This window comes from Trematomus bernacchii, unplaced genomic scaffold, assembly GCF_902827165.1.
Source record: "Trematomus bernacchii unplaced genomic scaffold, fTreBer1.1, whole genome shotgun sequence".
NCBI classification, from domain to species: domain Eukaryota; kingdom Metazoa; phylum Chordata; class Actinopteri; order Perciformes; family Nototheniidae; genus Trematomus; species Trematomus bernacchii.
The window spans coordinates 10,050,768-10,078,245 of NW_022987648.1; the positions used below are offsets into that span (position 1 = coordinate 10,050,768).

Genomic DNA, 27,478 nt, shown 5'->3' on the forward strand with positions numbered 1-27,478 from the left:
TCACGTAATTGTCACATCGTATTGTATTATATCATGTTGTGTCATGTTATCGTATCGTATTGTAGGTTAACTAGAAAGTATGAGAGTATTACAATTAGTACAATAATTTTCTTTTTTTTTATGTAGTTAAATATTTAATGTTTTTTTGCAAGGTCATCCAAGTATTTGGTCTCGTTCTCCTTATAGACATTATGCATGCTTTATAGATTACTTGGCAAAGAGTGTCTGAGAAAAGGATTTCAGATACTGAAAAATGTAGATTTATATGACACTTTTGGCTCCTTTAATACGTATCTGCTGTTCACTGAGCTTTCCAGAAGGCTGTGCATTACAACACTGTTAAGAGCACTGGACCAAGCAATGTCTTGGTTCAAACATAATGATATGACATGGATTAAGTTAATATGTGTTTGCCCTGGTCTAAAGGTAGTAAGATGAGCTCTGAACAAATCTTTAAAGTGGACCTATCATGCTATATTTGAATAATATAGTGTAGGACCATACCTATATAAGGCATATTTATACTTTTTTTTTTTCAAAATACCAAACAGATCATGCATTTTAGCCATGGCTCATTTTGCTCAATTTGACATTTTTTAGCTCTGTTTTTGCAAGGGCTGATTCTGTGAGAACAGCACCATCTACTGGCCTGGCATATGTACTACAGCGTCTCCAGCGCTTTCAAACGGCAATGGCCGTGGCTGTCTCCTCCTGATTGGTGGAGTTGGCCCATTAGCCGTAGCGCTACTGTCCTGACGTCAGGACAGTGTTCAAATCTGGATCAGTTTTTATCAGATCCGTTGCAGCCCCTTTTTTTGAGATTTGGGTATGGAGGAAAATAGAGAGGGTTGTGTTTTCTGACACTTGGTGAGTTCCCTGGAACACCGGGGACACATATTCATGTATAAAAGACGTACAAAAGTGCATTTTGCATGATAGGTCCCCTTTAAGTATGAGAAAGCTCTTGAGACATTACATTCAGCTGTTGCCGACAGAGATCACAAATATGTTGGTTGACTTGAGGTGGATTTCCTCACTGGTGGGTACATACAGGGTATTAAGTATAACATACTGTAGCAAGCCACAGCCAAATTAGGTTTTACAGCCATGATGAGTGTTTTGCCGTGTTATGTGGTGAAAGCTTCAAAAACAAAATCTGCTATAATCATCTGTTTTTCGTTTTGTGTAAAATTGCATTTTTTGTTATTGGTTTTGTATCCGTTTAGACTTTTTGTCTACATTTTGAATAAGAGATGTGTTTTGAGTTTTTTTGGGAACTTGCTCTATCCAATCTGTCATATTAATATTTACACAGTATATAGAAAAAATAAAGGCATTTCACAACCACAACTTTGAGTTATAATTTTCACTTACTGTATCAGTGTCACAATTTCTGAAAATCCGACTGTTGCAAAACAATATGTGTCATTAGCATAAAGACAACCTAAAATACAGACAGATAAGCGATCCATAAGAAAAAGCAAGATACCCAGTACACTGCCATGTGGTATACCTGTGACCATAGTTCACGTACAGAGGATGAGGGGAAGGAGAGCGTGTTTCAAGTTGTATCTGAGCTGGAGGTTTTGAGGCCTATATGAGGATAATATATAATACTTTCTACAATTGTTGCTTATTTTTAAAATAAATAATCAATACCAACAAAATAAGAATATCATTACAAACAGAAATAAATAGCACTACCCATGTCAAAACAATTACCCTTTTGTTATGTTGTTGATATTGAATTATGTCTGTATGAAAAATGCCATCCATCTGGAACCCCAAAATCTATTCTGCTCCATTTTGGTGGTGCCAGGCATTATTGGAGAGGAAAGGAAGTGTGTTTGGGCTTAGACGTACACCTACATGTGGGACAAATTTCACAGAGTAAATACACACATACACACTCTTAAGAGCTTGCCACATTGCATGTGAAACACTCAAACAGACACAAATATACAGTTCAGTCATACCCCATATATACTGAACACACACTCCAACTAACACCCATTATATTTTTGTATATGTATATACACACATTCACATTCATGAACAACTTCCTGGCACATGCAACACGTCATACTCTTTGATGGTACAATGTATCGGCCAGTAGATGTGGATGTGAGCTGTGATAAATAAAACATTTTCAGAATCTGAAATGTTTATATGGTGCTTCATAAAATAAAGACCAGAGCAGGCCTGTTTCCTACTTTCCTCTTTAAACAAAACCAAATAAAATACACAAAAACAATCAGCAGCACATGCACACATCCACAGACCAACACATGTGAACACCTGCAGCAGAGCCGTTCACAGTCGATGCGTGTGAATGGGTGAACGCTGACTTGAATATGAATAAGAGCAGAGAGGAAACAAAGACTGGATAAATGATAATTAAGTGCAGTCCATTTACCATCATAGCATAGTATTTCACAGAAGTTATTAGATAGTCATGCTATCGCTTCGCGTCGGGTCGAACCACGCCCCTTAGCTGTGATATAATGAGCATATACCACGGCCTGTTGTGAGCTATTGCTTAAGTATGTCATATGAATATCATACATAAGTCATAGGTCAAAAATCATGTAATAACATCAAAGTATAGTCTATCTTAAAAAAATCTGAAAAATGTCATAGTTTAATAGGTTGAACGAAAAGAAATTACTAAATAGTATAGTATGTTGAAAATATCAACAACAAAAAAAGCTACATAAAAAAACGACAATATCAGGAAAAACTAGCATAATATAGGAAGTCGAAAATATCAGAAAAATAAAACGTATAGTATGTCGGAAACAATATAAAAAAACGACATAGTACAGTATGTCGAAAATATCAGAGAAAATGACATAGTATTTTATATCGTAATATCTGTACTATATCGGAAAAAACCACATAGTATAGTATGTCAAAAACGACATAGTCGAAAATATCAGAAAAACAACAAAGTCTTACTTTTCTGAAAAAATGACATAGTATGTCGAAAAAAGCGGCATTGCATAGGAAGTTGAAGATATCTGAAAAAACAAACAAAGTATAATATGTCAAAAACATCATAACAAAACAACGCAGTATAGTACATTGATAATTGTGGAAAAAACGACATAATATGGTACGTCGAACAGAAGGCACAATAAAGTATGCTTAAAATATTTTTTTAAATCGACATAGTATAGTATGTTGAAAAAAGTATACACCTGTCGCTGCGTCACTGAGGATTCAACAAACCTCGGGACTCTCCCAAAGAGCGGGCGTTGAAGTGGGTGAGAAAATAAGAGAGGAGGCTTTCTGCGGTCACAGAGCATCCTGTGGTGCCTCCTCCAGCGGCTTGATTAAAGACAGAGCTTGTGCAATGGCTGCCTGGTTCTCTGACCTCAGGGAAGGCCATATGACAGATAACCAAACCGAGAGAGGAGCACAGCAGGAGAAACTCTGCCTGACCAAACCTATCTTTAAGGTTGGCTTTGGGCTTGGTCCTCCAATATCAGATTTAGATTAGTGTCAACAGTGGATACACTTTCAGTTCAATAAATGTGCATAATTCTTTAAAGTTTGAATGTTGTAATATCATTTTCATCAAAGCTTTTTGATTACTTAAGTTACTTATTTATAAAAAGACAAACTAGAATGAGGGGACACAAAGAAAAGCACACAGGAAAAACAGACAGTTTACTGAATTTAGGCCTTTTTTTACAGCAGCATTTTGACTTGTCATATAGTGACAAGGGACAGATGTATTTAGTTTAATTACTGATGGCATTCCATTTAGATCAGCCAGTTCCAAGGTTTTATTTTGCACGTAATGGCACACTTGGGATGCCTAATATAACAAAACCATTGTTAAAATTAATAGTTCCAACTTTCCTTAAGTCCTTTAATGTTTTTGGCAAATGTTTTTTTCTTAATTTGGCTAATAATTAAGTGGTCTGCCATGAAGAACCAACCAACCTCTGCCGGTGTTTTCAGCGTGCGAACAAAGAGAAAAAGCAGGAATAAACATTATGATAAACAATATCTGTAAAGCATAGACTGAAGGTGTAAAGCTGGGATATTTTTACATTAACTCAATGAATTAAAGGTTTGATTCAAACAATCCAGAGTTGGTGATGTTTGAACAGTGGAAAATGGACTCACCAACATGGGTTTGGGGAGTTTGCACTTTACTGAGTATAAAGTAAAGTTCACTGGGGTAAGGAAATCAGGACCCAAAAGCAGTACAGAAGTGGAGGCTGGTATGAAAAACCAAAAACTGTTAACAAAAACACACAACTAAAAAGCTGGCAAGGTAAAACAGAGGGAAAGTAATTAAACAAAATTAGGGACAAACCATGAAGAGACAAGGAACATTCGAGACACAGAAAACTTGGGAAGCTGAAACACACCGGGGAAGAAACATCCATTGGGATATGATGACAACGGACTGACAAAAAACAATTGGACAGACAGGTATATATAGAGTCAGTCCCAACTATATTAACAAGACACAACTGGAGAGTTGAGCAAGGGCAGCAAGGCGCTCACAAACAGGTGGAAAGAATCAGGGCAAAAAATTACAACAACGGGAAGACACACAAAGACATCAAGTAAAACAAGACAAGACACACAGAGAAAATACATTTCAAAATAAAACTGAAAACATTAAATACAAAAACCAAGATTATGATTTTGTATTTCAGTAAGCACTGAAGTACAAGTGAAATATGTCCAAAGTTAGTGAAGATGACGGAAATATTTAGGCATTTTTTAAGTTTTAGGGTCCAATTCAGATACTTAAAGGAAACCTATCATGCTATATTTAAATGATATATTGTAGGGCCATACCTATATAAGGTATATTTATACGTTTCTGTTTTCAAAATACCAAACAGATCATGCATTTTAGCCATGCCTCATTTCTGTGCTGTTTGCTGTCTACGGGTCTGATTCTGCTGACCACGCCCCCCTGCAGGAGAGGGTAGCCGTGCTCTGATCAGCTGCTGGGCTGTCAGAAGAGGGGGAGAAAAAGAGATCTCCGTCCTCGTGTTTTATTATATAGAGTCGTTATTCATTTGTTTTAAAGCTCAATAAATAACAAAGAAGACCTTTGACCGGCACTTTTCTAATTTTGTCCGGAAGATTTAAACTTTAACGGACATCTTGACCGGCGAAACAAACTGAAACAAACTGAAACTCTGCCGCACGGTCCCCTTGTTCCTTGGAAGAGGCGGAGAGGTGGGTGTTTGTCATCTGCTGGTGGACTAACCGGAGAGAATTACAGTGCTTGCCTCGACGGGGAGGGATTGCATTGCAGCGGGAACAAACGCTTGCCTCGGGGAGGGAGAAAGAAAGCCACAGCGGAGAATAAACAGAAGGGTAACCATGGTAACCAAGTCTTCTTCGCTGCTTTTGTGGCAGACTACAGCGCCACTTACAGGCCTGGCATATGTACTACAGCGTCTCCAGCGATTTCGAACGGCAATGGCCGTGGCTGTCTCCTCCTGATTGGTGGAGTTGGCCCAATAGCCGTAGCGCCACCGTCCTGACGTCAAGACAGTGTTCAAATCTGGATCAGTTTTTATCAGATCCGTTGCAGCCCCTTTTTTAGAGATTTGGGTATGGAGGAAAATAGAGAGGGTTGTGTTTTATAGCAGTGCTATATGCCTTGTTTTTATCCATCCACATTTGCAGTAACAATTTCATTTATCAACATCTCAATGCAGAAAAACTCTGGTTTAATCACAGAGGGTTAAACTAAACTATTACATCAGTTCCTGTGTATCAGTAAAAACACCGCCCCTGCTTTCTCTTTAATGCCAAACACTAAAATATCCTCTCACTTTAGTCTCAGTGGAATTTCGCAGCACGAGAGATGACTTTAAGAAACGTAAATCAAGTAACTCTCCTCCCCACACACACAAACACCCAACCCCTGTTTGCTGGGACTCTAGAAAAAGCCTCAGAAACCAAAGGAGCCGCACACTCCTCCATGGAATTCACTGAGGACAGGATGTTGGCTTCACTGTCACGCAATGCTGCACTCATCCCAGCCTACACTCTTTATTCCCATTACACATTATATCATCCTGTATCTGCATCCAGAGCTGCAAACTGCCAGAATGGATCAAGACCTTGTCATCTTTATTTAGTTTTCCAGTATATATTATACAATTAGTTATGTCATTGTCATTTTGTTTCCTGCATGTGTTTGTTCCGCCCAATACAAACGTACATCTGGATTTTTTTGTATTGAGTTTGTGGCTGTGTATTACTCTTCATTGTTTTTTAGTTTACAGTTAAACATGCATGCACATAAACACTGCAATACACTGGCTACATTGCAGAAGTAGCTCTCCCTTATAAAAGTGCATGTATAATAAAAATCAAGTGACATTTTGGACCTTAAATAAAAGATTTATCTGTCAAATTATAACTTTTTTTTTGTGCTCCAGGTGGAAACAAGTGAAAATGTCTCACACCATCTGAAGAATGTTTCACTTATATAAATAAAACCACATTCTATATGTTTCAGCAAGAGCTTAAAGGGCTTATTTTCTGAAGCGTGTAAGTGCTCAGTTTTTCAGCGGCCAAAACCATTTCCCTAAATGTCTTTTTCAACTCTTCTTGCTCTTTCTAGCAGATCTGGGAAGCTCCTTATCAGCAGAGGAAATGGTCGATTTGATGTGGGTTTCCACTGTGGCCTCGCAGCTGAACCTGTGCAGAAGGAAACACATGCACACTCTGCAGGCTTCTATTCTTATTCAGCAGCATGACATTTTATATTCTTACTTATTTAAGTGTATACTTCTCTGGCAATTCATTGATCCCTATACTACAATAACAAATAAAATATATGTGATGTGCGTCAAACTTGGCTCAGTCTAGAAAGGGGTTGATTATCGCGAGATGTAATAAAACTGGTGACAGTGACTCAGAGGACATAAAAGTAAAAGAGACGGTTGCATGTGTACAAAGAGAGTGTTAGCTGAGATTTGATCCCAGGCCAGCAGAGTTAAAGCCAATCCCAGCATGCTTTATAAGTGCTTGTCAGATCTTCTGGTGTCCAAATTCCCTTTTTCCGACAGAAACGCATCCAAGTATTTTTGCAACCCTCCTAAAACACAAGATCCGACAACTGTACACAACAAGTTGCCAGGTGTGAAAGTAAAAGTCTGTTTACACATACAGGGAGACTATCATATACTTGTTACTATTTCATTTCTAGCGCTACAGTTCACCAAAGATTCATAGCACTAACTGACACACCTTAATATAATTCAGTTGGACACAGACCCACTTTATGGTGTGTGACATTCATTACCTTTTTGCAGTAATGCAATTGTTGTTTTTGCAGTTTAAACACCAATAGGGCCTCTTACAAATACTTGTGGAACTTTGCATGTGCGAGACTCAATGGTGAATATTTAGATACATTCCTTTTAACGAATATATCTTACACATACAAAATCCACTAAAATACTTAAGCTAATAAATCTTGAATTTGACACAGGCAGAAGGCATTATGATTTAGTATGCAGCTTAATCGTATCATGATTTTACAAAAACATTTGCAACTGACCAAATTGCAATAAATATTAATAAGATTATGACCAAACCGACAGCCTGTGGCATCAAGGAAGTCCCCCACTTTGCACATTTGTTAATCAAGCCTTGCGTCCAAGGGTGTTTAAGTGTGAAAATTAATATGGGACTTATCAAGTTAGTCAGAAACCTCCTCATAATCTATCATAATCATATACTGTATTTTGTTATGTATGTGCTAAAGTAGCAATTTATTTTGTCTCAAAGTCCTTAAAGTGTAAAGTGCAGCATCTTATTCAGGGTACCTCACTCAAAACACTTTTTTCTCTCAGAATTGTGTTACTAAAATGGTCTGCTTTGTCAATTTCACTTTGCCCTTGATGCACAGTAGAGAAAGTGAGTCACTGCCATCTCCCCCACACCAAGTGATCAACTGATGTTGTTCTGCATCTGACATCCCCTGTCTCGGGGGACGCAGGCCCCGTTTTCCATGCCCGCAGGTTCCAGCGCTGGAGTGGGGCTCCCAAGGCCTCAGGAAAGCACAGTTTACAACATTCCCACAGTGGTGGCCACCAAGAACTCTTCCTCTCCTTCCCTCTTCTGTTGAGCTGGGGTTTCTTCTTGCCATGTTGTTGTCAGGCAGCGGTTTGGGAAGCTGCCCAAAAGTTCCTGATTTGTCTAGTGAGGGGGACAAGAAGGAGGAAGAAGAGGGGGGTGGACCCACAGTCCATCCAACTCATCTTCCATGACAACTCTACTGCTTTGTTCCGCATCCAAGACGCCCCCTCCCACGGGATATTCTCAGTGGCAGAAAATCCTTCCCATGAGCGGTCCGGCTCTACGGAAGTAATTAAACATGGGTAGTTTGGTGTAATGGACAATGTCATGCTGCCATTAAGTGATCCCCAGGCTAAAAAACTCAGCTACAAAGCAAGATGTTAGCAGCCTACTGATGAGCAAAAAAGAGCTCAGCAACATTCAGTCGATTTTGCCAGCACATCCATAACATCAGTGTATTTTAGAGGTGGATAAAAAGACACTCTTTGCAGCAGTGAAGACTGAAATAGAAAGTAGATGTACGAAAAGTACTTTGATCTTGTACTTAAGTAAAAGTAGAAGAACCAGAGTGCAGGAATACTCTGTTACAAGTAAAAGTCCTGGATTCAAAATGTTACTCAAGTAAAAGTACAAAAGTATTGGCATTAAAATTACCAAAAGGTAAAGTTCTCATTATGTAGATTGGCCCATTTCAGAATAATATATATAAATATATTTTATTATAATTATCGATGCATTAAAGTGTTGTCAAAGCTGGTAAAGGTGCAGCTAGTTTTAATGACTTTGTATAATGCAGGGCAGCTTGTGAATTTACTGGTGGAACTAAAGTCTGATTTAAAGGCCCGGACACACCAAGCCGATTTTGGCCGTCGATGGGCGTCAGGCCGACGATGAGCGTCGACACGCCCTACTCAGATTGGTGTGTCCCGCACCGTCGTGTCTTTTCAGCCGTGCCGACACCTTTTCGGCCGCAGTCGGCCAAAGGCTGTCGGCAAAAGAAATCACTCTGATTGGCTGTTCAGCTAGCGAATCAGTGCATGAGAAGCGAAACGGAAGTGAGGGACCCAAACAAACTATTACGAAGGCAAATCTGAGATTTCATTTAACTCCAGCTCTCGACAAAGGTTCGGGAAAGCCCCATGAGCTTCTCGTTGTAGAGTGAAAATGGAACGCACACGCTATTTGTTGTTTGTTTATATCACGCAATCTGTTCTTCTTCTCTCGGTTATCACGCAGTCTGTCTTCCAGTTGTTGCCTCTTTTGAATGACGAATACACACTGACGCCACCTGCTGGTAAGGAGAGTTATTGCCACTCACGCATGCGCAGTTCGTACGTGCTTCTTGGCCGTCGGCTGAAGTCTTTGCGGTGTGTTCCAGTGCGACACATGGCCAAGACGCAGGAGACGCGAGGCGACACAACAGTCGGGGGTCCGTCTGTGTCAGTTATTTGGTGTCAGCTTGGTGTGTCCGGGCCTTAAGAGTTGATTATATTTCCCATTATTAATCCAAATCTGCAAAGTAACTAAAGGTAGGCTACTATGTAAATATAGGGGAGTAAAAGTACAAGATTAACCTCTGAAGTGGGGCAGAAGTCCAAAGTAGCAAAAAAAAGGAAATACTCAAGTAAAGTACAAGTCCCTCAAAATTGTACTGAAGTACAGTACTTGAGTAAATCTACGTAGTTACTTCACACAGCTGCACGTCTGCACCTATACTAACTTAACATTGCAGCATATTTTAACATTCAAATAACAGGACTAGCTCAGTGCCGAGTTCTTCCATTCTTACACTTGCTAGTATACCGCACAATACAAAGTAGCCTTCTAGAATGGTGTACTCATAACCGTCCAAAATTGACAACACGCAATAAAGTACTATACAGCATAGTGTACTACATTGAAGTTAAATAACGTAAGTATCTGTTTTGAGACACAGAGTATTTGTCAGAGCTAGCAAAATGTGTTTTAGAGCTAACATCAACATGCTAGCTTGTTAACAAAGACAGTGCTTACATGTAGCAGATATGATGTTTCCAATGTTCCAAACTTAGTTTAGCATGGCACTTAGCTAATTGGCAGTAAACGGAAAGTGCTGCTGAGGCTAGTGGGAATGTCATTAGCCGCGTTCACACCGGAGTACTTTTCACCGTACTTTTCGCGTTTAGTTCCGTGAGTACCCCTTATGTCGCGTTCACACCAAAAATCATACTTCATCTCGGGTACTTTTACCCCCATTTTTAGAGCCCGCTGGGAGAGCGTACTTTTCTGTGGGTGAAAAGTGCCCCAGTGCTGATTGGCTGGGCGAATTGCAAACCACGCCCGTACAACTGTGAAAATGTTGTGTGGAGACGCCATTGTTTTTCCTCGCTACAAAAACCCAACGCACCAACGGAGCGTTGGGTTTGTTTTTGAAAGCAGTTATGGCAAGCATCAAGAAATGATGAGGAGGTGTCGGCGCTTCTGGAGATCTACGCCGAGGACGCGACCCAGGGAATGCTACTGAAGCCAGTTCAGTAGCTTTCACTCGACCTGGGAATCGTGCACAGCCGGCTAAAAATGAAGAAACTCAGGGCTACAAACGGCGGATTCAGTGGCCAACGATGACTACCACGACGAAGGTAAAATCAACTACATGCACTGGGGTTTTAATCTGCACAATAATGGTCTCAGATGTACTTTTATTTGCTCAGTAGATCAAGCTAGCCATGCTAGGCTGAATAGGCTAACACCGGCCCCGAGCTAGCTACATCTAGCTAGCTAGATATTCTCGGCCGCTATGAAAACGTTTTGACTTGTGAATAACTGTGCAGTGTTTCTGTAATTTGCTTCACTAACTCATGGCACTAATCGTCTGTTTCAGGCGAGGATGGACAACTCTCGGGATTGGAAACAAGCGAGCTTTGCATTCTAGATCAAAGCGCTTGGTCGTCCTCCTTACCAGCAACCAAACGCAAAGGTACACACACTGTAACTTTGTCTTGAAAGAACGTTACGCATCGAACTGATGTTCACAATCATGTTTATTTCATAATATTCATCATATTTTATGTTTAACTTGCCTCAACAACATTAAACAAAGTTCAAGCATACATGAAGCACTCTTCAAAAAGGAACAATCCTCCGTGTTTGAACCTCTTAAATCGCTGCATAGCCGATTTATTTGGACTGGATTATCCCAGAGAGGCTAAACATTCTTTATAACACAGTTTCAGATTTGTGAAACCTTTAATTCTATTTGTGAAAATACAAAAAAGAGAGATTTTAGTGCTTTTTCGCATCCTGGCCACATTAGACCAGGTCCTGATCTAAAACCACTATACCTAGACTCATCAAATCTGGACTGGATTATCCCAGAGGGTCTAAACATTCTTTATAACACAGTTTCAGATTTGTGAAACCTTAATTCTATTTGTAAAAATACAAAGAAGGGAGATTTCAGTGCTTTTTTACATGTAGACCACATTAGACCAGGTCCTGATCTAAAACCACTATACCTAGACTCATCAAATCTGGACTGGATTATCCCAGAGAGTCAAAAGATTCTTTATAACACAGTTTCAGATTTGTGAAACCTTAATTCTATTTGTGAAAATACCAAAAAAACATTCCTAGTATGTTGTAAAACTACATGGCGACTAAACAGATCTTGTATCTTGCTTATTTTCCCCTCTTAGGAAAGCGGACACGGGATGCGAATTTCTTTGACACCGCCCAGGCGTTGGAGGACCGGCATGCCGTGGTGAAAGAGTCGATGCACGGGGATCAGATGGTGCTGTTCACCAAGGCCCAGGAAACGGAGGACAAGATGCTCACCAGTTCATTTTATATTATTGTTATTACTGTTATTATATAGTCTTGATACAACTGACACTTTATTTTATATTGATAATGTTAATTTACATGTAGAACTTCTATTTTATTTACATTAAAAATGTGAACTTCTATTTACTGTTAAACAGATCCTGTTGCTTGCTTATTTCTCCTGACACTTTATCTTTAGTGACCGTAGCATCCTATACATCACATGTAAGTGATTATTCTGATACCATCATGTTTCATCGGTTATAAACTGGCAAAGCTTTATTTGTCATTTATTTATCATCAATGTTGCAACCTTGTGGAGGAATGGCAGGGGCACATACACAAATATGATAATTTATATCATTTTAAATATTATTTGACCTAAAACTAAATGTTTTTATGATTGTCCTCTGAGGAGGACATGGGGATTTGCAAACTTTTAATTCCCCCCCCCATTTTACACAACACAAAATGGAGTCCACTATGGGCCGAAACTAACATGTATGTTTATGGCAGACGGATGCAGTGGGTCTCAGGAAGATAAATAATAATGGTGGGTTTGCTGCTGAGCCTATTTACTGTGCATACAACACACCTGGCACAGTTTATTGTTATTATATTGCCACACTGTACACTATTGTAATGTTGCCTGTCTTGACTGGAAAATAAAAGAGAAACAAAAGCACTGTACAAAAGATCATCTTTATTGTCAAAATGTTTACAATTTACACGCTGTTCAGATGCCTCATAAAGCTGGGTCGCCGGTAAGGCAGTCCATTCGTCCCTGTACTCATTACTTTCACAAAGGTTATGTAATATGCAACATGCTGCCACCTGGAATTGTGATCTTGTCCATCTTGCAGTCGTTTCTTTTCATCAAGCACCGCCACCTGCCCTTCAGTCTGCCAAAAGCGTTCTCCACCACCACTCGTGCTCGGCTTGTTTTGTTATTGTACGCAAGTTGCTCAGGCTGCATTAACTCAGTTACAAAGCTGTATAACATGAGCACAAACAGCACAACTTCAGTCGACTCCATCTCCATCATGTCTGAGGTCGGAAGGTAAACAACAGACGCCTAATGTACAGCGAGTGGGTGGGCGTCGTAGTATACGCGGGAAGTTTTTCTTCTTCTTCTCTTGTTTTGCAGCGGATTGCAAACAACTTTAAGGTGCATACCGCCACCTACTGTACTCGCCGTGAAGTGGTTTGTGGCCTGCCAGTAAAGCCAAAGCAGAAGAAGAAGAAGTGACGTCAGCGGCTCATTTGCGTAATCTTCCCTCAGGGAAAAGTACTCCGGTGTGAACGCGATCTGTACTAAGTGCCCTGGGGTTAAAAGCGCCGGGGCTCTTAGTGCCGGAACTAAGTACAGGAAAGTACTTGGTGTGAACGCGGCTATTAGGCCTAGTTAAGCAGATATTTGGTTATAAAACTAAGTACAGGATAATGTGACACGGTGAAGTGACATTGAATCAGCAAACGTATTGAAACATTTTTTCCGAAAGGAATGTATCAAATTACATAATAACCTGGACCTTTTGGATTTTGACCAGGTGGTGGACAGGCAGGCGGACGACCGACTGACAGACTGACTTTACCATAAAGCTTTACAGCTAGCGTGGATAAATATACATAACATTTAGAAGCATGAAGGCAGTAATATATTATTTTTCAAACATCAAATGTCTCACTATCATGTTTCATCCTTAACTGCGTGATTAGGTGTTGAATCAGCACATTTTCCATCAAGCTCTGATTCCAGCAATAAGCTAATGATGCTTCATGAAGCCTAATTAGCGATGCCCCCAGTGAAATATTACAACAGGCCAGCGAGAACAGAGCCAGACAATCATAAAGAGTCTGTTTTTTACACCAGGCACACAGACCACTTTCCCATCATCACTGCTAATGAGTGAATATAGAACATAGTTTAATGCAGGGGTCGGCAACCTTTTTGATATGAAGTGCCATTTAAAAAATAAAATCTGATTAATGTGCCGACGGTCGTGAACTGTAAACGGGGGGGGGGGGCTCGTGGACTGTCAACTGGAGGGCGGGGGGAGCCTCGCTGCGGGGAAGCTGTGGACCTCTGTCGCTTGTCAGCGCAACTTACATGATGCAGTTTAAACACAGTTAAATAAATAAAGGGCGGTGCCGGCCGTCAGCGAACTGAGCCCGGTCGTCAACAGCCTGCTGGCGACCGGCTCGGTTCCCTGACGACCGGACGTACTGTGATTCTCCAGAACACACAGTTGGCCAGTCTGCCCCTGTGTAGCATATTATTTTCGATGACAGATGAGCAGATCGCCACTGGGCTTTCAACTAAAGACACAGCCACGCAAAAACTGCGGCATGTACAGCTCCTTATACTGCAATATGTGAAGTGCGCTACACCCCTGATCGTTTCACCATCATGGAGGAAAGCAGCAAAAAGTCGACTGGAGTAAAGGCACGGACACACCAGGCCGATCATCGGCGTCGGTGGGCGTCAGGCCGACGATGAGCGTCGACACGCCCTACTCAGATTGGTGTGTCCCGCACCGTCGGGTCTTTTCAGCCGGGCCGACGCCTTTTCGGCCGGAAAACCCGCCGATTCAAGAATCGGCGGGCAGCCTCAGAAGGCAAATCTAAGATTTAATTTAACTCCAGCTCTCGACACAGGTTCGGGAAAGCCCCATGAGCTTCTCGTTGTAGAGTGAAAATGGAACGCACACGCTATTTCTTGTTTGTTTATATCACGCAGTCTGTTCTTCTTCTCTCGGTTATCACGCAGTCTGTCTTCCGGTTGTTGCCTCTTTTGAATGACGAATACACACTACCGCCGCCTGCTGGTAAGGAGAGTTATTGCCACTCACGCATGCGCAGTTCGTACGTGCTTCTTGGCCGTCGGCTGAAGTCTTTGCGGTGTGTTCCAGTGCGACACATGGCCAAGACGCAGGAGACGTGAGGCGACGCAACAGTCGGGGTCTGTCTGTGTCAGTTCTTTGTTGTCAGATTGGTGTGTCCGGGCCAAAGAGAGCGGGGCCTAGAAGTTATCCTTCTGTGCTGCGTTGCGTGCATGGCTTCCTTCTGCAGTGGGAGACGTGCTCTGGCGGCGGTCTCGTTCAGGATCCGAAAATACAATTTAAATATTTTTGCACACTTATTCCTAGTGTGCCACTGGTTGCGATCCCTGGTTTAATGCAATCTGCCTTTTTTTGTCCAAGAGACCCCCTTTTAAGTTACTACCGATAAATTGTTCTTGAAAGTCAGGCCCTGCTAAAAACACTGCAGTACTTAAATGAGAGGGAACTAATTAAGAGCAAAGTTACAGACTGTGACAGTAATTACAGAAGCAATGACTTGACATCCTTCCTGGGCCTTGCCACATTTCACGACTACCGGCTCCTTTGGAAAACAGTCAAATTAAGCGTCATTAACCCCCTCTGAGGTTTTTAATTATCACACTTTTATAGGTTAAGATTCTTTCAATACTTCCAACCATATACTCATTAATTATATCAATAAAGCTGCAGGAATTCCTTGTGTGTTGCGCTAAAGACGGCCTTAAAAGAGGTAAAGGGCTTCTTCACGTGCAGTTGTGATCCACATGTGCTGTGAGAACTTCATCCACACCCAAGCTTTCCTGTTTAATTGATCTGACATGAGCTCAAACGGAAAAGGCTGCTTTTCTTGGACGACAAACCCAACTGTCATCTCTGTGAGTCATGTTAAACTGCTTAATGTTTGGACAAATTCCCCTGTCCTTCCTGTGTGTTGAAGACAAAAATTAAAAAGGAAATTGAAAAAACTGAGCTAGATAAATCCCAAAATTGCCTTGGTTTAGAGTACCTGTTTGCATGCGTGTGGTGGCAGTAAACACGCAGTGATGTGGTCATTGGAGGAAACTAAGAGTTCCGGAACGCCTGAGGAATGAGATCATTCAAATTAAAGCGTGTGGCAATTACCAAATGTGGTAACAGGCTACTCTGCAGTGCAAGTGCAGGAGCCCAGGCCGCCTGACAATGAAGCAGACACAAAGTAATTGTGGTGGAACTACTTAACAACCTACAGGTGATTTTTGATGTAAACAAACATGACTTTCACTCTCTTCAACACAAACAGGATCTATATATTTTTAAGCAAACACCACTTCAATATTCATATGCACGCACACACACACACAAACCAGCTACATTTGAAAGCGATTTACCAGCGATTTACCAGATGCATGGAAAGAACCTTTAATCCACGTCTAAAGGCCCGGACACACCGGGCCGATTTCGGCCGTCGATGAGCGTCCTGTCCCCTTCTCAGATTGGTGTGTCCAGCACTGTCGTGTCTTTTCGTCCGTGCCGACACCTTCCGCTCATGTTGAATCGGGAGGCTGTCGGCAAAAGAAATCACTCTGATTGGCTGTTCAGCTTAGCGAATCAGTGCATGAGAAGCGAAACGGAAGTGAAGAAGGCATACACAGACGGCTATTATTTTTCATTTTCCACTAAACATGTTTTCGATTATAAGTCGTTATGTGAAACAGTCAAACAGTCACGGACGAGAGTGAAAATGGAACGCACGCTATTTGTTGTTTGTATATCACGCAGTCTGTTTTCCGGTTGCCTCTTTTGAATTAAGAATACACACTACCGCCGCCTGCTGGTAAGGAGAGTTATTGCCACTCACGCATGCGCAGTGCGTACGTGCTACTTGGCCGTCGGCTGAAGTCTTTGCGGTGTGTTCCAGTGCGACTTTTTGGCAAAGACGCAGGAGATGTGAGGCGACCATAGACTGTATATAAAGGCGACACAACAATCGGGTTCGTCGGGACGTGTTCTTTGGTGTCAGTTTGGTGTCTCAGGGCCTCCATGAAGCACTCTCACTGAGTTTAACATCCCTTTGCATGCTGGTCCCCAGTTGAAGCGGAACACTGTGGTGATATTAGCAGAGGCTGTTGAGATTTTGATTGCAGTTTGCGGTGCATATAAAGTTTGGAATGAACAACACAAATCAGCTATTTCCGGACTCATAGTGATACTCTGAAGTAAAAAAACTTTTACCAGATTAGTTTTTCTTTGATTGCAAATAACTTTAGTTGTTCGATTATTTTCAAGGAAATTTGAAACATTTTCCATTTGTTCTTGATTTATACAGACAGGACCGAAAACAGATTATTTCAGACTTGAAAATTGATCACTATTATTGTTTTTCTCACTTGCCTCTCAGGTTTTCTGCAGTTTTCTTACTATGGAATAAAACTCTCTTATTCTCTAATGAATATATCCATGGTGAATGTAGCAGGAGGCCTTCCTAAATACATTGTAACATAAAATAAGCTTTGACTTGAAAGAGGTATCTGGTAATGAAAGCTCCCCACAGGAAGACTGTGGTTTACCAAACTGTCCAATCTCTGCTTCACTCTGCACTGATGCAAAGGGGCTCATTCTCTCTGTGTTCCGTTAATGAAAGACTCGCTTCAATGAGTTCTGAAAGGATGAGGCTCTTGAGGACACATGCTGAGGTCCTTGGCTGTATCCTCTGAAGCAAACTCAAGATAGCTGACTGAGAAGAGAAATAAAGAAACTAAGATGTAGGAAACAAAATAAAGAGAGGAAAAAGCAGAGATGGTTAAGAAATACAAATAAAAGGGATGAGAGGGTAATGAAAGGAGATACTGGGAGACAAATGTATGCCATACTTGATAGGAAGACAGTGCCATCTAGAGACCTCATGTGATAGCATGTTAGTGCTCAGGAAAGAAACCAAAACTTTATTTACAAGCATTTGTAGTCATTCAATAGACATATATTTCTCTCGTTCATCTGGTTAAAAGAGAGCTCAGCTGTCCCAGGAGAGCCAAAATGTTGTTTAAAAATGTTCTATGCTGAAAAGAGAATCATACTTTGAACCCTGTTTGCAGGATATATTTAATCCCGCCCAAGACGTTCTCAGAAAGTAACCCTGTCCATCTTTTCTAGAACTTCTTTGTATTGATATCCCTCTTGTCCCTTGGCCCTTGTGCTCCCTGCCTCTTCCACTCGGGGGTTCCCAGGCTCAGCATTTTCCACGGGGCCAGTTGGGTTTACACCAAATGTGGTTTTCTCAAACTTTGCTAATTTATCAGCTTCACAACAATAACAAATGTCCTTATCCAGAACTCCATCACTCTATGTTACTGTCCCTGGAGGATGTTGCAAGTTACTACGAGAATTAGGCAATAAGTCTGCAGGCATACGAGAAGAGAGAGATGAAGATCAATGTAGTGCGAGCACATTAAAGCTGTTCAACAATTCCAATATCAGATGGGTCAAAAAAGATGCCTTATTAGCACATGAGGCCATTGTTTACTGTAAGGTTTAGTCTTTCTAGAGAAAGTAACCATCAATTAGAAATGTTCTTGGAGTTTCTTGATCTTAAAGAGGACATATAAAGAAAAACTCATACATTAGGGAATATCGGAGTATCTCCAAACACTGCTTTCAGAGCAGCCAGGACTTTTCAGGAAGGGTCCTAAAGTTTAAGAGACAGGAGCGAACACTTTTTGGAAACTGAATCCAATACTTTAACGTTTAACTATTCTTGGGCATGAACCTGTTGTTGTAACTTCTTTTATTTAAGGCAGTAAAAACATTTGTTTATTTGCTTCTTGACAGAAGTTAAGGGTAAAATGTTGAAGGTAAAACAGGAAATGCTTTTATTTTGAAGTGCAAGTATGTGTCCTGCTTTTGCTCCTTCCTGTTTTGATATAGAAATGAATATGAGTATGTCGAGTGCATTTTCTCCGTCTTCCACAGTTCTTGTTGGAAACTGTTGAATTAATATAAAGTAAACCCGTTCAGTTTGGACAAGATTTTGCTTGGTTCTTCATTCGAAGCTTCTATTACACAACACCTGTAAAAAGGATACATAATTTAGTCTATGTAAGTGGGGTTTCGCTCAAAAGCTGATTGACTAAGAAGTCTTGCTGGATCAAAAAACCAACACCATCTGCGGGTTATGTTGCCGTCATGATGATGAGGGGGATTTTTTTCCACTAGATTTAACCAATCCTTTACTCAGGAGATTCGGTTCTGACACTGGCTCAGATATTTTTGGACTACAACAGGTCTTGAATTGGGCTAAGAGGAAAGGAGAAGGAGTCATGGGTAATACAACAGGAAGCAGGGAAAGTGAGCCGTCACACGTTTTAGATGATGAAAAACATACAGTAGAGGATATGGTATTATTGCACGTTTACTGGATGCAAACAAAGTCAAGATATACAAAGTAAAATGCACAAAGAGACATTTGTGTGAGTAACATGCTGTGCAACAGAGGTGCACAGAAGGCATTAGGTGCAACACTCATGGAGAAGGCAGCTTTCTGGGCAATACATACAAAGTTATTCTATTCATCATGAATACATTTAATCCACAGAGACTGTTTACATGATGGTAACATGTACATGAGTGACTTAAAGCAAAGTAAACTTTTCACCTGCTAGCAGTGTTTTCAGTTAAGATCCAGAACCTTATATTGCTCATTCTAAGTCAATGTTTTACATCAAATGACATTCTCACTATGGCTATTAGCTGAAAAGTGCTACTTGAAGCAGGAACGGAACACATACCGGAGATTTGGGGAGTTACACTTAGGAAACACAAACAGATGAGGACATAATAAGGCTTCTCTGATAAGTTAGGAAGTATGTCAATAACTTACAACAAAAATAGCAAGAGAAGATATTACATAACTTCAAAATGTTTGGAAAATATTAGAAAATGTTTGCTATTAGAAAATAAAATGCAATTAGCAAATTTGGTTCACAAAGTGCTCTATTTGGGGGTTGGATTCAAATAGGCTTTTTAAAGGAAGGGGTTGGTAGAGCTCTGTGGCTGCATCTCAGGTCGGTTAAATGGAATCCTTGCGTCCCTCACTTGCGTCGTTTCCCGCTTTAGTCCCTCCCACCAGGGAAGCATGGAGAGACGCAAGGAAACCACGAGAAGCAGGGAAATGAGTTTTAAGAGCAATGGGACGTCCTTTACTCCGGAGCGTCACCTGAAGCGACGTCCGTTTGTGATGACGCTGCACAGCTGATGTCTGACAGCAGCTCTGTCCCCGTTATTTTCACAAACACCCCCGCCTCTGTTAGTACACATTTACTGACACAAACATTTGTATCATCTGTTGTAGACCCAAATAAATCAAATCAAATAAGAACTCATTCTCAAAAAAGATAAACGCCATTCTTAAAATGTATAAAAGAACAATAGTTTGATTAATATTGATTAGAGTGCACAATAGAAATAAAATAATTGAGAGAAGAAAAAGAGATATGTTATCTATCAAAACCCAGTTAGATTAACATTCATTGGATTGCACACTTTCTTTGTTTGTGTGGATATGTAGCAAATTAACATTTTAAATAGCACTTAATGACTGACTGAATGGAAATGACAATAAATGAAAATGTAAAACGAAAAAAGCGATCATGAAAATGTTTCCAATAAATGAATAAAATTATTTTTGACCACTTTGTTGTTCAGATATATTACATATTTGTAACTAAATTATACATTAATTGAAACAAAACACAGTATAAACTGAGGAGTGACTCTCGTGAGTTTCATGTATTTTCTTCACTCCGCTGGGAAATCAGTGCATGCGCTGCATCGTCCAATCAGTGAGCGATACACAGTAAGGGGGCGGGGCAAGTATCTGAGGATTTCATCGGAGGATGGTCTGGTAGTTCCTCGATTATCGCTCCTCCATTATCGCTCCTCGATCCTCGATCCTCGGTTCTCCTGCAGAAATAAGCGCCATGGGACGCTACTCAAGATGGCGCAGACAAATCAACTTCCGGTGATACCGAGGACCGAGGAGCGAGGAAATTAAAATAACCGACTTGAGATGCAGCCTGCGAAAGAGGAGGTCAGGTTTGGTGAAGCAGGAAGTTCTTGATGGGTTGTGGCAGCGGTAACGAGGGTATGTGTTTTAGGTGACTTTTACCCATCGTTCTGCGGATCCTGATGCGACACACGTGTGTCAGCCTGCGAGGGCATCCTGAGGAGAGACAAAGCAAAGGTCCGTCTCCTTAGCAACTGCAGCAGAACCACAAGACAGGTTCATGTTAACCGTGAAAGATTGAACACAAATGTATTAACACACCAAAGAGATCTTGTGTGCACTTGAATGCAGCGTTGGCCTTGGCGGAGGTCTGCTCTCCCAAATGCCATTCAAGTTTGATTTATTATCACTGGATTATCTGAATCTGAAACTTTATACATTTTTCGTTTCCAGTCAGGGTTAGGGTTAGGGTTAGGGTCAATAAATGGTAAGACGCATGTTATGCCTCACAGTATTAACTATCGCATGAAAAAAAAAAAAGATTTACTATAGAAACTTATGAGTTTATGTTCATTGAACCAAATGGCAATACACTGGAACAACTTCTGTCAATGTGCATAATGGTCCTTTTTCCCAGCAGGCATTACAGGTGTTAATAATAACATTAACAATGGCACCGCTCGTTTAAAGTGCTGCGACAGTATGCACAATAGCAGGACCTTGAAACTTGAATAGAATTTAGCGATTTATCATTTTTACACCTGTTTCTACTATAGCATATCAAATAAAGTAACTTTAGTGCAAGCCAATTAACATACATGCAACATAAGTCATTTAATGATAGGAGGGTTGTAGAAGGGAATTTTCCAGTCAAAAAGTCACATAGCAATTAAAGGAAACTCCCTGCAGGATGCAATATGCTCAACATTTCTATTAAAATGTAAAACATTTATCGGTATTGATATTATGCGATTATTGGGTGGTGTAGAGGCAACAGCTCATGACAAAAAAAGTATTTAACACCACTCAAAACCCATTAATTTGAAAAAATATCAAGTAAAAATCTAGTTTCATCTAAAATGATTCTTGTGATTATCATCAATCATCCTGAAACAGCACTCGCCTCCATTTCCCCTTAAGAACCTACTGTATCATTTTGTATTAAACCCTTGCTTTTAAATGTATTTGTTTGCAGTATTGGACCTCACTGATGCCTGCACAATAATGTACTCACTCTTGGCCTCCAGGAAGACCTTGAGCGCCTCCGGATCCACCTCCCTCCGATTGGGAGCCTCCAGCGCTGATCCGTCCCAGGGCACGAGGTGCGGGTTGGCCCCGTGGTTCAGCAGCAGGTGGATGAAGTCCTCCCCACAGCCGTGTCGCAGCGCGGCGTCCAGCAGGCAGGAGGCCAGGCCCCGGGTCAGAGCCTCTTGGCAGACGGGCCCTGTGTAGTTGAAATCAGGCTGAGCGCCGGCCTGCAGCAGCAGCCGGAAACAAGGGAGGTGATGGTAGGCTGAGCTGATGTAGAGAGGACACACCACCAGAGTGTTGAGGGTTCGAGCGCTTAAGAGGAGCCGGGGGCCCAGCTGGTGGTCCATGTCTACATCAGCATTGAACCTGGACAGAAGGAAATTATGATATTTCAGATGGCATACTTTACAACAAATGCTAAATCCAGCCATTATAATGTGCAGACAAGGTAAGTGTCTAGATAAAAAAAATATCTGGGTACAATTGACAAATTATGTCTCTTCAGTCTGTTCAGAACCCCAGGTTTTGTGCATTCTGGGAAAAATGAAAGAAGTTAAGAACTAAATGCAAAGTAAATCAGTGAATCAAATTCAATGACAAGCAACATAGTATATGAAAAGGTTCCCCCTGTAGCAATCCACTGCATAAACAGTATATTCCTTGGTCAGGAAACACATATTATTAAGCTGATGTGTTGAGTAGTACGCTGGATTAGCTGTAACCAGACTGACAGATACACACAAGACTGAATACAAAAACTCCCCAAATAAAAGATAAGAAAAGATTCAAAGACGGGGGTTTTGGAATGGAGAAAATACCACAAGTCATCAGTTCTCAGCAGTAGGAGAGAAAATAAAACAAATCCCGTTCTCAGCATACTGGGTAAAAAAGTTAAATACAAATAGCTGTGCTTGCTTTACCCAGCCCCAAATCACACTCCATTACAGCCAGGTTTTAGACTTCTCCTCCTGTAGCCTCACCTGATGAGCTCCTGCAGCAGGTCCAGCCGGCCCACCCGGGCAGTGTGGTACAGCGGCGTGCTGCGGTGATGCCGACTCCCGTTGGGATCGGCCTTGGCTTCCAGGAGGATCCGGACACAGTCAAGGTGACCATTCACCACGGCAACGTATAGGGCTGTTTGACCTTTAACATCCACCAGGTCCACCTTGGCTCCCTGAGAGATCAGAAAGGCCACGCAGGCGGCGTGTCCCGCTGTAGCTGCGATCCGCAGGGGGGTGCAGGGCAGACAGCCACAACACCACACAGACTTCTCATTGATACGCCTGGAACCAAGGGAGGGAAGGGACATGTTATTTGTTTTATTTGTTCTATATTAAAGGGGGCCCTTTTATGGTTGTTGGGGTTTCCCCCTTTTGTGTAGTGTGTTAAATAGGTTTTTGTGCATGTAAATGGTCTGCAAAGGCTAAAATCCAAAAGTACCCTCAAGAGGGAGTTGCTATCCTACAACCCCGCCACCCCCCCCCTGCCTGAAAAACATCCATTGGACTCCTTTGTTTACTTCTGTAACATAATGACGACATCACACTCACACTTCGCTTGGCTTGCACTCCAAGACATTGTACGTGATAAGGGACAGGAAGATAGCCGGCCAGCTAACCAAAAATAAAGACCTTAAGAACATTAAAGCATGTAAACATTTTACAGTAGAGGCACAAAATACAAATATGAACCTAAACATTTGCCTAAGAGGGCCCCTTTAAATTACTTTAGGGTGACAGGGTTTCAAAGGAGGTTAGAACAACACTTTGGCTGTACAGGGTAATTTGGATTAGATCCAGAAAATCTGAAATGATAAAACTGTTGAATTGCTCTCAAAAGGTTAAAAGAATATCTTGTTAAAAGTAAAAATTACAAACATATATTCAAATCAAGCACGATAATGACAATGAAATGTTAAGTTTTGCAGATCTTTAAACAAAGAAAAGGAGGTTTTCCAAATTACGCAAATTAAGAAATTGTGAAGGAATCACATTTTCATGTCCTTTCTGATGAGTTTTAAGAGGAACATAAAAATACTTTTATATTAATTCTCTATATTTATTAAAATGTCTGCTCAAAATCAAGACATGTCCTTGTCCTGGTGAAATAACAATGACAGATAGGAACGTTTTTTTAATATAAATGCCTGAACGTCATTTAGGTTTCTATCCTGGTCTCTTTTTCAAATTAATTTGGACTTGTAAGCCTGTTTTGACAGGGCATAATACATCACACATAATAATAAAAAATATTGTGCTTGCACTTAAAATGTTTGATAAACGTTTGTAGAATAAAATCAGGCCAATGACTATACACACATTGAAAACACTCAACTTGCCAAAGTCTTTAAAATATCATTTCTGTGTGGTAATCTCAAATAAAACATTTACAGATACCTGCAAAAATATTGTGCTTTTAACACTACTTGCTGCCTCAGGCAAGTTGGAATAGGCCGGGCAGGGAGAACCTAATGAAATATAAAGAGTTTTATTGAAAAAACAGCATGTTGTAAACCATGTGGAATGGAGATGAACTGCCCTAAACCCATAATAATGGGTTGGCTTGGTGTGGAGTGCTGCACACAACCACTGTGGGATTGGGGTTGAGTGACCACTCCAAAATGGTCTCTGGCTCTATGAACATTACAACGTTTCCCAACCTGTGTCCAAAGTATCCATAAACCAGTGATGTGTTAGGGTCATGGATGTGTTACGGCAATCAAAATGTGTGTGAATAATTATTAGTTTGTGAATGTTTAATTTGTAAAAAGTTGTGAGTTTTATTTCTATGAGATTGTTTCATTTATTATTTTAAGTTACTTTTTTCCGTGGGGAACATTTAAGCTGCACGTTGTTGTTTACCTGTTTGTCATTTCCGCCATCCCCTCACAGTGATGTCGCGCTGGAAACGGTGATTGAATTTATTGTTATTTCTTATGTTGAATGTGTTATTTAAGTTCATGACAGCGATGTATAATGTTCAGTGACACTTTAGTGCCTAAGTAATTGAAACTAATTGTCTATTTGTAGCATAGGAAATAGCACTTATAAGATTTATTACTGATAGTTTTGGCGAAATGTAGACGCGGTGTCAACAACACCGGTGTCCTCCTGTTATTCTGGCAACACTTGAGTGGATTTTTCTGTCTTTTCTTTTTGTGTTTTAGTAAAGTTGTGACAACGTGAACAACATGAAGTTAAAAAGGACATTGTGTTGTTTTTTACCTCAGGTATGTTTGTTTTCAAAATTACCCAAATCTTTCAGGGATTTTCTGGCAATCTTTTGCATCCTTTGTGCCAATGGAGCATGCACACTTGAGTATTCCTGAAACCTCGCCTCCATTTGCAGCATCACAGCCGGTCTCAGCTCAGTCAAATTAATGGATGAGGGAAAATAACTCTAGATGTGGGTTTAGAACTTTAAGGACCTATTGGTTTAAACAAGGGCAATTCAAGTTTTCGTTCTGGATATTTGATTAACCTGCCAAAAAATATATATACGCTCATTTATAGAGGTGTCTTTCCCAATGTAAGTCAATGGTAAATGTCTTTTTGGTCCCAATTGCATCCCGTGACTGACCCAGAAGTTGTAGAACCACTGTTTGGCCACTACGCCTAGTGCCACTGTGGACATGATGCACACATTTAAAATAGGACACCCTTGGTTAAAGGCTGGGATAAAAGTATCCAGCATATGGTGTGTGTTATGCTGGACTGTTTGTGGTAGAGATGCGTAGGGCCAAATTCTATGCAGCATTTGTTTCTCTAAGGCTATCACTCAGCAAGCCTACTGAAAAAAACCAACACACAGAAACCACAAACCACTTAGTGGCACATATTGACTTTGTGGACAAAAGCTGCCAGATTTGCAGTACAAATATGCAATGAGAAGAGCAATGTCAAATGCAGAATTTCCAAATTGGTATATTTTTGGTGTATTTTCATTATAAAGTCTGAAATATAAAAGCAATTGGAGACATGTGAAAAAAAACAAAAACAATAATGCAGACAGATTTAATCAAGTCTACACTGTGTTACTGTGTATACTAGATTTTACTTGTATTGCACTTAGTTCATCATTCTCATATTATAGGGCTTATTATCATACTTTTATAGCTTATATTTTGGATCATAACGTATCATACTATCATATGTGTGCACTGCATACTGTATCATATGTTATGTGTTCCACTTATCCTTGCCTTTTTGACATTTCTCCTAAATCCACAAGATATTCTAAAAGTGTATGAATATGTTTCTTCACTCATGACTATCCTTGTGTGATCTCTTATTTGTGCTAAACAAAACAAAATGATTACTAAAAAAAAAGGGCTTTACAATTAAATCGTAATAAACTCATATCACAACTATTAGCCCCTCCCACCGTCTGAAGCTGTCCTCCTGCAGCAGGTTCCTCAGGGTGTCCAGGTCTCCCACGTAGGCTGCGTTGTGCAGCCGCAGGTCCTCCTGCTCCAGAGGTTTGTCGCTGAACTGCTCCTGGAGCCATTCCTTCAGGTTACGGCCTGGTGAGGACACACACATAACATTTGCAGAAAGTGTTCAATTGCTGGAGAAATACTGAAATTAGTATTCTACAATGTATTATCTTTTAAAAACCTAATAAGTTAAGGTGGTTTCCTTTTTCATCGAAATCAAATTTAATATAGCACAGTGTCACAATATGTGAAACAATTGTATGTAGACTATAAGACAGTTTCTCCTTCTTCTTACTACTTCATAATTTTGAAATATCATGTCATTATTTTTTTAAAACAAACAATTTTTAAACAGCAATTAGTTGTAAGAAATATTAATTACTTTACTTGTCCAAGTCATTTTTTTGTAAAATGTATTATTATAAAGACTTTCATCACAAGGCTAAGTGTCAATACCATTTTTTTCTTTTACTGGCAGAAATGGTCTTCCATACATTGTTCAAATCCATCCATTACTTGTATCATTTGCAGCGCTATGACAACATCGAAGAGCTGGCAGACACAGTTGGTGTTTACTGTCTCCATGGACCACACCTTATTACCATGAGTCACCCCCAGCCACAGCCCATCTCTGTTATTGCTGCCATGCTCAGAGAGGTCTCGCTGTTATTTTATGTGCACATGGAGGCCCCTGCCCCCTGAGAGGACTGATGAATCATGAGACATGTTACCTGCAGCAGTGGCACTGGGCAGGTCGGACACAGTGATGAGGGGGGGGGGTGTTGTTGCTGGGCGGCTCTTCGGGGTCCGGAGCGTCGGCCATGCTGCTGAAGAGTCTCACCGTCGCCCTGGAACCAGTGCTTCAGGAGGAGAACGACCCCGGTTCCCACCAAACACGAGAAACCCAGCTGAGTCAGGCAGCAGACATCAACATACGCAAGCGTGACCGTGTTGGTGACGTCAATGCTCAACTTCCTGACTGCGCTCAGCTGCGCGGATTTAAAGGGGAAGTGTCACTTTAATTAACAGGGAGGTAATCTATAAATAAACTATTCTTAACTCCTTATAAACGTAGACAAATTATTTAGAAATGTTCATTTGAATAATTTTAAA

At 40.7% G+C, this 27,478-nt stretch overlaps 1 protein-coding gene across 1 annotated transcript; it reads right to left on the bottom strand.

Moving 5' to 3' along the window:
• Positions 1-20,576: 20,576 nt before the first annotated feature.
• asb1 (ankyrin repeat and SOCS box containing 1) lies at positions 20,577-27,310 on the bottom strand. The gene is given in 6 exon segments (XM_034134139.1): positions 20,577-20,895; positions 21,914-22,296; positions 22,911-23,213; positions 26,314-26,452; positions 27,097-27,142; positions 27,144-27,310. Coding segments are annotated over 6 exon segments (1,047 nt in total). The 5' UTR covers positions 27,189-27,310; the 3' UTR covers positions 20,577-20,764.
• Positions 27,311-27,478: the final 168 nt, after the last annotated feature.